This window comes from Egretta garzetta, unplaced genomic scaffold, assembly GCF_000687185.1.
Source record: "Egretta garzetta isolate BGI_Z169 unplaced genomic scaffold, ASM68718v1 scaffold467, whole genome shotgun sequence".
In the NCBI taxonomy this organism is placed as follows: domain Eukaryota; kingdom Metazoa; phylum Chordata; class Aves; order Pelecaniformes; family Ardeidae; genus Egretta; species Egretta garzetta.
In genome coordinates, this window is record NW_009260196.1 from 1,858,125 (window position 1) to 1,870,596 (window position 12,472).

At 43.2% G+C, this 12,472-nt stretch overlaps 1 protein-coding gene across 1 annotated transcript in view; it reads right to left on the reverse strand.

Annotated features, from left to right (window-relative positions):
* Positions 1-10,791: 10,791 nt before the first annotated feature.
* Positions 10,792-12,472, reverse strand: part of SPATA5 (spermatogenesis associated 5) — a 200,415-nt gene continuing 198,734 nt past the window's right edge. Inside the window, exon 15 of the mRNA XM_035897605.1 lies at positions 10,792-11,309. Within this exon, the coding sequence (XP_035753498.1) occupies positions 11,133-11,309 (177 nt within the window). The 3' untranslated portion in view covers positions 10,792-11,132. The remainder of the gene's footprint in view (positions 11,310-12,472) is intronic.

Below are 12,472 nucleotides of genomic sequence, written 5' to 3' on the forward strand. Positions count from 1 at the left end.
TGCTAAGAGCTTCTTCCACATTTCACAGGAGTGCGAATAATTCCTCTGTTTTCAGCACCTTTCCCCCCAAGTATCTAAACACCATGCTTCGAACCACTTTGCTCCAAGTTATTCTCAGAGGAGAGGTAAGCGAATACCATCTACGTATAAGAGAGGCAGCGACTGAGCTCCTGGAAAAGAAACAGCTCTGTGGTATGGTCCGTGTTCTGTGCTATTAGCAGTCCTTAAATTAATTTCTGTATGTGTAAGCAACAGCGCAAACACAAACTGATAGGTACTGTCTAGGCGGCCGACGGTGCCATCGACACGCTAGACTGTGCCCACGGCACGGCAGCGTCCAGCGGAGAGAAGCGTGACTGTTTTTTAACATAACATCTCAAAGCAGTGATTGCTTATGAGATTAATGCACCTAGAAGCCTTCCAGGCTGCCGCTCGATGGCAAAAGGGAAATGCGATTGCACCGGGAAGCCCGCTGCCTGGGATGAGGCGCTGGAAACCACCCATGCAGAGGGAGGGGATGGCTTTGTGGAAAGACCTGCAAAGGAACAAACCTCCCTCCGTTCCTGCTCTGAATGCTCCATCGCAGAAAGACTTTGGTCAGGCTACATTCTATTCTGACTTTTTCTTTCACTGTTTCCCCACCCAACTTCATACAAATTCTTATAAAGGTTATGTACAGACTTGTACAAAATGGAGACTGACACCGGCTCTTGGAGGATTTCCCAGAGCAAGTTTAACAGAGATTATATAACACCTTAAATCTGTGTGTTGACTGTTTTTCTTTTTTTATTTTAATACAGATGTTATTATACTACTAGTTTATTCTTCCTAGCTTAACCCTCCAACCACCCTTTCAAATACTTAATTATGTTTTGCAGAGATTAAAAACCCCAGGTTATTATGCGCATTTTGTTTCCAGCCCTTACATAAGGCAGGACAAATGTGTTACAACTGGAGGGTCTCAGCAAGTCATAACCACCATTAGTTCCCTTCCACATATGCTGCTATCAACGTCATGGGGTGGGGGATCTTTCCTTTAATCGATGTAACTGCGGCACTTTAGAGCTAGCACGGAACTTTACTTCTATGCTCTAATCAGAGATCTCAAAGTACTTTACCAAAGAGGCAGAAAGATAAGTCTCACGGGGGAGAAATGACTTCCAAAGGTGTCACAAGAAGAGCCGACTAGGATAATAGTTCAACTTTCTCGTCTCCTAGCCTGAAAACCTTCCTACAGAATGGCAGTTTCTAGATGTGGGGAAAGCAGCCTGGGTAGAAAAAAAACCCCAAAAAACCAAACCCACAACTTTAATTTAAAAACAGCCCCAGAGAAAGAAAACATGTCCTACATGGCTATTTTATTTTATCCAGTAAAGAATAATTTTAACATCATGTGTGACTGGGAAGTATAGTACAATTTTCAGGAGCTTAAGACATATCTAAAATTATATTCCCACTGGTATTTCATGCATATTGATGTATTTTAACTCATGCCACCCCCAAGACTGGAGGAAGGAAATAACCAGAAAGTTGAAAATCAGACAGGTCAAGACCGATGAGGGGGGAGACAAACACAAGGCTTGCACAAAGCAGAGAGCCCTCGGAGGTGTTTGTGAAGGAGCAATGATCAAAGCCTAGGACCTGATGTTCTATTGCCGTGACTGCTCTTCATTGCAGCAGAGTCCCCGCTGCTCTTGGACAACTGCAGCGCGCTCAGTGTTCAGAAAACAAGGGGGGTTGGGGTTTTTTTTTTGGCCTAGGAAGCTTTCCTCCTGTCCTGTGAGGAGCAGTTGGTGTATCTAGCTGTCTGTCTGTCCATCCAGAGACCACTGAATGGAACTACTACAAAAATAACTGGAGTGTCTCCAGTGCACGGCAAGGTGCCTCAGAAGAGAAGTCAGCCTGAACACATTTTGCTCCTGTTTCCAAGCCCTACAGGCTCCTTATTCACCTTGGAGCAAAGTTCAAAACCTTGATAGTCCTGCTCTGCACAGCTTTGTCTCAACTTCTTCAACTTCTTCTGTGTTTCCCCCCCCACCCCCACCCCCCAGCCCAAGACAATCCAAAAGGATAAATCCAGCTTAAACTTACAGGGCATTCATAATATTGAAGATATTGACTGTTCCTAAAAAATCAGGCTAAGTCCAATCCTGACAGAACTGACTCCAAGATATAAAACACATCTTTCTGCAAATCCATCTCCAAGATACTCTTCCAAATAAGCACTTTTGAAAACACACCCCAGCAAACAGTCAACCACGCTTTTTTTCTGAAGGAACCACCAGACAAACCCAATTGGTTTTGTTGAATGTTCTCAACATTCATACACTTTCATTTTAGATACCTTGATAATAGGCACCTGCATTTCCTATTAGATACCATGACAATAGACAGGGAATATTTTTTTTCAATTTAATCTACCGTCATTTTTTTTACAGGGTTAGGGCTTTTTAATTTTGTACTTGCCCAAGGATGCTATTCTCCTCAGAGCTCTGCCCCGGCTCTGCCTCTGGAGACGGCACGGCGCAACACAGCCGCTTGGACCCAGGCTAGGGCAGAGCAGCACTCACTTTTTTTCTTTTTAAAGTGCTGTTCTGGGACGCTGCTTTTCACGTCACGCCATCCGTTCTGCCTTGCATCACCTCTCCCCACCACTCCTCTTGTCTTGTGCAGCTTCCTCCACACGATTCACATCAGCTTCTCAGCAAGTCCTTTTTCGCAAGCCACACATCTTCTGTCGGGTCTGCTCAGGAGATGGCCAAGCAGATTTACGTGAAAACCAGTAGCGAGGAACAAAATGGGCTGTTGAAGGTGCAAGAACCTTTTGATGGCTACAAACGCTTCTAGAAAAATAAAACCTCTTTGAGCTTGTTATCGTTGCTCTGGCTTTTCCTTCTTCTCCATCTCATCGTTTTTCTTGTAGAGTTTATAAATAAACAATGAGCAGACTTAGAAGGAAGGAGGAAACTTTCCACACATGCTTTCTACTCATTTCTCTTCCTCTCTGCTTTTTCTTAGATTTTTACCCCCCGACCTATTCCTCTTCTTCTCATTGAGAAAAAGGGTAAAATTCCCCTTCTCTCTCTTGATACCACTACCTGATACTGATTTTCTGAAAAATTCAGAAGAAGAGAATCTGTGTCTTAATTTTTTTCTTTTAAAGTTTCTGCAGCTGTGCTGAACCCTGCCAATGATACGATAATGAAATATTTCCAGGAGGAAAAAAATTAAAATCTGTAAAAATTCTCTGCACCCAGAAAATTCTCTGGGGCTTGCTGCACTTCAGGAGGGGTTGCTCCAAAGACTTCAGAGAGGTCTCGCTTCCACATGCAGCAAACACCATGTTCTGCCTTTAGCGCTGCCCTGCTGCAATTGTTATCTTCTCCAGTCAACAAAGTCCATTTTGGAGGAGAGGGGGAAGATGTGAGAATTTCTTTTTCCTGGAAGAAAGCAACCGCAAGGGTGTTCTTCCTGCTGCATGGGAAACATTTAGCGAGAGCAATGCAGAAGCCAGGGCTGGCCTAGAAGAATTTAGTCTTTGATGTTAAATAAACAAAACCAAACCAAGAAAGTATGAATCGTAACATCTACCACTTTATACACACCTTACGTGTCTGCAAGAGTCAAGCTCCAGAAACACATCTGCTAATCCAGTGCTGATGGGGTTAATGAGCTCAAAGCCAGACTCCACCTTGCGCTCAGCAGTGACAGGCTTCCTACCACAGGGCCAGGGTGACTGTCACCCTCCTTCAGCTCACCAGAACACCGAAATCTGCATCAAAATAACACAAATCAGCCCCTGCTCTGATTATAATCAGCATTCCTACTTCCTGCCTCCTTCCAACTCCATCAGCCCCACCACCTTCCCATCAGTCAGTGTTTAATTTCAGGGTAACCTTCCTAATCCACATGTTTATTCTCGCACATTTTCTCTATCTCCTCTCCCACCCTCCCCTCACCATGGTTAATCAGTAAGGGCTCCGATGCCGGGCGCTTACCTTCTCGCCCAGCAGACAGCGATCCCCAAACTCAGATCCCCAACAGCCCAGCAGGTAAAGAAGAGCTCTCCTACCATCTCCCGTAAAGTGGCTCTGGCCAGCCCAGGAAGGGGCCTAACAAAGCTGTATGCGGCCAATTGTCTTATCAAGGCACTTGGCACTACCAGCTGATCCTTGATCACTGTTCATCCCGCAGGAAAATAAAACACCCTTTTGTAGTAAAAGTGTAACGGGTTGCTGTGATGCATTACATATTAACAGCAGCAGCTTTTTACCAAAACTACAGATTATGAACGCGGAATCTGATCAAGGTAACCAGTTGTTTCTACAGATAAAAAGCAGGCAGTTTGATGGAGATTTTCACAGAAGAAAGCTGAGGGTGAGTTATGTCACGTGTTTGTACATAAAATGGTACTGAGTTCTGTAAAACAAAAGTGAAGGGCAACATTTTCTGTTGTAGTCACCTTTCTGGTGTAGCATCCCAGGGATGCAACTGCCAGCACTGTAGTAACCTCAGTTTTCACAGGGTCTCTTTAACTTTTCTGTGCTTTTCTTGAAGTCCACATGGAAGTTTTCAATATGCTTTCCTATTTGCCTTTTTTTCCCCCTAAGAATATTGTTAATTAAAGAGTGTAGTTATCTGAAAGGCAGATTTACTAGGCAGAAGGGTAGCATTTGCTGGTTTGGTAGAATAATCCCTACTTAGGGGGTGAGGAAGCATTCCCGAATACTACCAGATTTGTTTGTTTGCTAATCTACTTAAGCACCCATAGGCCTTTGACACCTGAAGACTTGTGTGCTTTAGGGATCTTTCGCGTCCATGGCCACTCTCAAAGCGATGGCTCAGCATGAAAGCTGCAGATTTAGACTCACGGCAGCGCAGCGAGCTGACTCGTGGGACAATCACCTGGAAAAAGCCGTATGGCTTTGGTCCACTCACCCACCAAATCCCGCTCTATATTCCTGTACGTAGCTGCAGCAGCACATGCAAGTCACTCTGCCACTGGCACCTTGCACTTCTGCATCAAACCCAACCAACTCGCGGTTAAGACAGCGATCCATGCACCACGAAGACACCTCGCGTCGTGCAAATGAGGCTGTATGAACACGCTTCACCCCCCCAGTTTTGGGAAAACTGGCTGACAGAGAAGGGGGTAGCTTTAAACGGCGTGAAGCGGAGCAGGCTCGATGTAAGCAGCTACCCCTGTGTGAAATCTGAAGCTCTTGCCAGCGGTGTGGAGGGAAGACATGACCTCATTATTCCACAGCCCAGATAATCCGTTCCTGGATAAAGTGAGAGCTGACAAGTGTTTCACCTTGAAGGTTATCAAAGCCCTTTCCACACCCTGCTGATGCGGAGGCATTTACTTTACCAAACAGAGATGTGAAAACCCCTCTGTGTTAGTAAAGGGGATAAAAAAAATCAGAGGTGGGTGTGGGGGTGTGCGGTTAAGAGCACACTGCCGTGCCACACAGACACAGGGATTGAGAGGAAGAGACCAACAGCATTTCCAGAACCATTTATGCAAACAGGATATATTTGCACAAGTTGGTGAAATGTTTTTCTCAATATCTTGAGAGTCACTGCTCTCAATTCCTTCCAGCTACTTCTAGGCACTTGCTCCAGGTAAGTGCCTAGGGGCCTCTCCTGACATCAGCCATCCCCTTTAGCACCTCCAAAAAGGTACTTCAGCTCTTAGCTGGGATAAATCACTGCCTGGACCATCTGCCAGTGCCTCTCCAATGACTGCTGAGGGAACGGAGAGTGATTCCGCTCCCCTAATCTTTTAGCTAAATGCATCCAGGCTTTATCGCCATGGGTTTTACACAGGCACATGCAGTCAACACGCTAGCCTCAAATTTTCTTGGAAGGACCCGTACTCTGTTTGAGGAATGGCTCCACGCTAGTTCAAGGGGAAAGAATGTCATCTGGTTGCCATTGCCTTCTCTTGCAACACCTGCGCTCGTGCTGGAGGCCTGCCACGCAAACACAGAGCGGGGCTCTTTCCCCCTCACCGGCCCGGTCCTTGGCGGACTTAGTTAACAGAGAAAACACACATCTCCTTCTCCTATCAGGACTCTGCAGTCGTTGGATTTAAGTCTGCAGGGAAGAATGACACCATTTAAAAGATTTAACACAGAACACATAAAGCCCTGGAGAAAACGCATGGCTGAGTTTCCTACAGAAAAGATTAATAAATGAACAGGTAGCAGTTGCAGAAAGAGCAGACACAAACCCCAAGATTAGGAGTAGGTTTCAGCTGAAATATTTGTCTTCCAGATGTTAACCTGCCATTCAAAACATGCCCAAATACAATTGCGATTCTGCATGCCTCTTGCACCCACTCCCTAGGAAAAGCTCTTTATTAAATCGCAGGCATTAGATCGCCTACAGTATTTTCTTTCATGTCAAAGGAAAAAAAAAGGCAGCAGCAAAAGCAAAAGATTCTGAGGTTCATAGCAGATAAAAACTACTGCAATTCACTACAACCCCAACAACAATGTTAAGTACAAATACAGAAGGGTCACAATGCAAAACCAGTTTTCCAAATGCAACTCTGTTACGGGTTAGCTCCACGTTGACCAGGACCTCAAGACAGAGTTTGAAGCAGCTACAAGAAGCCTTACATAGGCCATCTGGCTCCTGTGTCCAGTGGCCAATAGGTCACTTTGGAGTGGCTGGAATGCACCAACTATCCACCCTCCTTCACCCCGTCTCTCCGTAGGTGCTGGCTTTGTCAGTGGTGGCCAAGCAGTGGACCTCCCCATCACACATGTCACGAGGAGGTCAAGGCGCAGGTCGGTTTGTACCCAGCTCCTGCTGCAAGCACAGAAGTGTGAAGAGAGCCCGTTCAGTTTTGTCCCAACTTTGTGATCACAGGAAGCGAGGCGAGTTCTTTATGCCTGCCTTTTACTAATTCTTTCAGGGGCTTTTGCCGAGGTTTTGACAGTGGGTGCCTGCCTTCCAGGGGCATGTGTGACTCTTCATCTTCCAAGTACAATTCCTTCTAAGTTCTCTCCTAGCTAGCACTAGATACTGAGCTACCACAACCACTGGATGTTGGCTTTTCTAGCATTGGTAATACTGTTTCACCCACCCAATCCATCGCTTTCTCTGGGAGAGCCAGAAACAACCAAAAGCCTTAAGGGTCAGCCTCCTCCACAGCCCTGATACTTGCCTGTTGCACTAAGGAGGGACAATTGTCCCACCCATGAACTTGTGTCCATCAGTTAACTTCAACTCCCCGGGCAATAAATGGCAAAACACCAGCCCTTACAGTTCGTCTTACCCCTCTCCATGCCCCATCAGCATGGAGTTTGACACCCGCTTCACGGGGAAACATCGCCCAGAGACAGCCTTCCCACAGCACTAATCAACTGATGCTCAGTTATAGGAGCATGATGTTTGGTATGTGCCCCGTTTCTGAAGGAGAAGAACCACACTTCGAGATTTAAAATGAGTAAAGAAACTAAAAGGAAAGTGCCAGAATACACAAACCAGAAAAATCAATATTTGAAAGGGCTGACAAGTCTAAGTTCGATGATTTTGAATAACCATCTCTGAAAATGATTTTTATTCTGTCCCCGGTGTTCGCCCTCACACCTGAACTCCGTAAACCTTATGTTCTGTTCTCATTTAGAGACTGTAGGAAAATTATCTACAATAAACTTTATTCTTTTTCCAGGATTAAGAATTGTATATTGCACTTGCAGTGAAAATCTGCTTTATGCATTAGGGAGAACACAGGACTGAACTTTTTTTTCAAGTTAAGTGAAGACGTTTTAGCATTTTGATCATAAATATTCTCCTGGTCATTTTTGGCAAACCTGTCAGAAGACATTTTATGCCGTTTTGCAAGACGTTGTTACTGGAGGAAAAAGTTAGACTTTGTATTTAAGCAAAATGGGCCTGAAACATTGAAAAGCTGATTTAATGTTAACAATTCTGCAACTCAAGCAGTATTTGGGCCAAAAACTGGCTCCAAAAGATAATGGCAGGCAGGAAAAACACTGTATTTCTAAAGAACATAAAGAAGTAAGTCTAGGAACCACTTCAACAGTTAAAGAGAGGATGGGAGAGAGATGTTCTTCTCAGATGCCTTCTTTTCTACTCACTGAGCCTCTCTTGTTTTATTAAAATTAAATCCCACTGAAACATCCAAACAACAATAAATGTGATTAACCCAGCAGAAGAACGAACGCCTCTATCTTCGGTTTACTCTGAAGCGTAGAGGTGTTCGGGCTTCTACGGCCTCACACTGCCAGCGATTTGATTCGGTGCCAAGGCACAATGTGTTCAGTAAAACACGCTCTGGAAAGTTCAGCTCTGAATTAAAACCCACTCATTTAAACGACAGGTTAACAGAAGATACCTTCAAAGTGCTCTATCCTACAGTGCCCTCATCAGTAAGTTCCAACGAGAGGCTGGGGGTGCAAAAGCACTCCCTGGACTGGATTATGAAAGGGCTACTTTGCTGATGTGCTTTGACCAAAACGGAATATTTGGTCATTTTCCAGAATTCTCACAAGAAGGTTTCAAGTTGCTACTCCATGATGACAGCGATCTGTCATTAGGAACCAGAAGGGGAATCATCATGCTTTTCTTTAAATCTCAATTTATCTGTGGCTTGGGGTGGAGTAAGATTTTGAGTAGCATCAGACTAGCCAAGTTTCCCAAACAGAATATTTGGGAACAACGTAAACCTTCTACAGACTTCAGAACTTTGCCATAACTTAATTGCCTTCAGAGTACCTTACTTTTTAAAAAAATCAAGTTCCACAAACCCAATGATAAAAAGGGGAGCTTCCTACATTTAAAATCACTTCAGGCATGTAGGTATGGATCAAGAGATTTGGTACCACGTGGATAAATGTGGTGCCATGCGGGTGAGAAGATAAATATTTGCAGGGATGGGGTTTTTTTCTGAAGGCACAAACAGCAGTCATGGGCCAGCATTCTCTCCTAATGTCCTAAAATTCATTGTGCAAAATTCCCTCTGACGGCAACAGGAGTCCACGTACGGAAAGGGCAGCCAGCTCCCATCTGCCTCTCCCTTAGTTTCCCAGTTCAGATTCACGCCTTGGTGCATGTTCCCAAGGGATCTGAGCACTTCCCAAGAAACGACGATCTTACTACTCATCTGGAGCACCACGTAGCGTTAGTTTTAGGACACAAAATTACAAACAGGATTTGTTATTGGCAGTAAAAACTACAGTGTCTCTTTCCTCCCTTCAGGAACACAGGCTGGAGGACAGTGCCAGCGGATAATGGTATGGCATTTCTTTTTTGGAAATGTCAAAAATGTAATGGTTACGATAAATGGTTTGCATCCTGACCTTCAAGCTGGAGTATATAGAGTTTAGAAAAGAAGGATTAAGTAGTTTCAAATGCAGTCTTGATCCCCAAGGCAACTTTTCCAGTTTATAATTTTCTTAATTCCCTCTGCCTGTTGTACTATTAAAGAGTCAAACAATGAAAAAAAAGGAAAAACCTGCACATACGTCAGACAAAGTAAGTAACCTGCTTTTCCTCATCCTCTAATCCTTTTCAAGTGATAGTAAAATTAAATGCTAATTATAGCAACAAGGGGTTAGAATAAAATAGAAAAGTTGTGATTTAAAAATAGTAGATTTCTGTTTAAAAGCTACAAATTGTGTACAGAGTGAAGCTAAGTGAAAAGAGAAAAACCATCATCAAGGCCAAGAGATGACTTTTTAAATTTCATATTGATAATAAAAGCAAATATGGTAGAAAGATGACTTAGATACATACAGATTTCTCACAGCTATAGATTTCTAAATATTTATAGCTCTCCCATGAATACATATGTAATGGCTGCAAGACAGAAAAGCCTGCAGGACCACCAGGAAAACAAACCCGCAAAATAACCTTACATGTGACAAAGCCTGAAATGATATTTCTTGTTTACTCCAACAAGTAAAAGCAGGATGTGGCTAAAATTTTAACTGGTAAATTCTCCTACTCACCTCCAAAAGACCAGGAAAACACAGAAGTGCATACTGAAATTCAGGTTTTTGTCACCTTGTTAAAAAATTGTTGTTAAAGTTTGCGTTGGCTTTGCTTTACCTTTCTCCTCTATTTCTCATGTCTGGAATAGAAAAGCTCAATCTTTCTATTGTGGGGCAAAATGCTGAAAATGAGTTTGCTTACTTCCATTTCGTACTGAGTGCAAGAGCAGAGAGCCCATAAGGACCTGTCAGTGTTTCAACAGATGATAGAACAAAGAAATACGCTGAAAAGATCTTATCTGTCCCTGAACTATTTTGTGGTCATTTATAACAGTATTTGCAAGGAGGTTTGCTTATTCGTTAATTAGGATTCATTAGGATTTTAAGTGGCCAGCTTTAAATTAGCACTCAACATTCCTATTTATTTTGATGGAAACAAACAAACAAACAACAACAACAAAAAAATCTTCTGCCGACGCCTGGCAGTGGTTTCAGGTTAGCCAAGAATTAGATGCAGTTGACTATTCTGAAATGTACAGGTAGCTAAGGGATGTCCAATTTTGAAGGTGCCTGCTTCCCAGTATGTGTAAAAAGGAGTTGTTTAAGACCAAAGAGAAATGTTTCACTGTAATCAGTCAGGATACCTTAGCTTTATCTCGGAAAGCTCTGTGTTCGGCAAGCCTGTTTGGCAGCTTTTCTGGAGATCATAAATCAAAAGATTCAGAATAATTTTCAGCATTTTTGCAGTGAGGCCGCTCCCCAGGGTCTGAGCCTCACTGGGATGGTCCTCGGATGAGGCAGGAACAAATGAAGACAGCAATGACACTTGCTGCTGTTCTCTTTAGGGCCAAGAATCCACCAAACATCCAGAATTTGATAATTATGTTTTGACACAGGGATATACCGTCAGATAAACTGACTTAAACCAGCAATGTTACTACCTCTAAAACCCAGATTATACCACTGCAATTGTAAAATATCAAGTTTTGGACGATAATCCGTCACACTCAGAACTTCCACACAGGCATTTATTACGACGATTCTGCACTTCAGTTAACTTTGGACACCCCACTCACTTACAACACAAAATTCTTTAGCTTTTGACAACTTACGAAGGAAATTTGCTATTCACGCCGTGAATGGGGGTACGTATTAATTTGCCTTTCAAAGCGCGTGCAGTCCACTTTGCTGCTGATAATCTGCATAAAACCGGATTAATGAATCAGGAATCCTTGGGGTCACGACAGTCAGCGCGTACCGAAAGTGCCGTCCCACGATCGATTTGGCATGTATGTCTTCCTGAAGAGCTAGAAGGGCTGCTTCTCTACAGACTGCTGTTATCTGCAAAGAAACAAAACAAAACCCCATAGCATTATTATTAAAAAATATATTGCTTGAAAGGAAGAAAGTGAACGTAAGAATATCAACATACTCCAAATGCCAGATACTCACAAGGACAGTTTCTTAAATTTTTTTTTTTTTTTTTTGAATAAATGAGGTTGCGGGTGTTTAGGGCATCCAAGAAACAGGATATAGCTTGAAATTCAAACCACAGTAACATTACATTTCATATTACAGTCGGCTGCAAATTAACTCAATAATCATATTACCTTGTGTTAAACCCCCCGCAACACCTGGTAAATTAAAACCCCAACAACCAGCGACACATTTTTCTGTCCCCAAAGTGCAAGAGCAGATATTCCCAGGCTCTGCGGGCACTTTTCTTTTTCAGCTTTACGCTGGGAAAGAAGTAAAAACAATTAATTCAGAAAGGAAGGCTGGAAGGAGAGGGGTGTGTGGAAGGGGAGGAGGGTTAAGGTCTCATACCCTGCAATGTGTTTTTAAGCTCTCTGGACTTCAGACAGCGGAAACAGGCTGATGCCAGTGTCACTCTAAAGACACATTACTGTGGTGAAAAGAGCTTGCGGAATGAAAAGAGATATTGTGATTTCCAGTGCAACAGGGAAAACAGTGATTGATATTGACTGCTCCCTTATATCTATAAATGAAAGAGCCAGCTGAAACACATTTGTCCAGCTATTCAGCATATTTTCTCTGTTTGTTCACTTACTGAAAAGAGTTCCCCCGCTTATGCTGTGCTAATGGTTGCCAAAGCCGTTTAGTAGCTTTTTAGAGGATTTAGCAGCATGTTTAGGAAGCTTTCACAAGAAAACACGCATGGATTTAGATGGCTTTGTCAAGTTACAACAATATTACTATTAGTTCTGTGCTGCTCTAATGAGCAGTGAAGCTAAACACTGCTGTTATGCATTTTAATGCTTTTCAGGACTTCAGAGACAGTGAAGCGGGGAAGCGTAGCTGAGATTTAGCGCACCAACTTCTTGCGGAGATAACTAATACAACATCAAGAAAGTAATGCGGGGATCTTGGTCTTCCCGTTTGGGTTTTTCTCTAAGTAGACACCGTGACTATTTCCCCATCTCTAACACAAACACAAAGCTACTTCAAGAAAAAGAGAAAAAAACCCAAACCAGATCAAACTT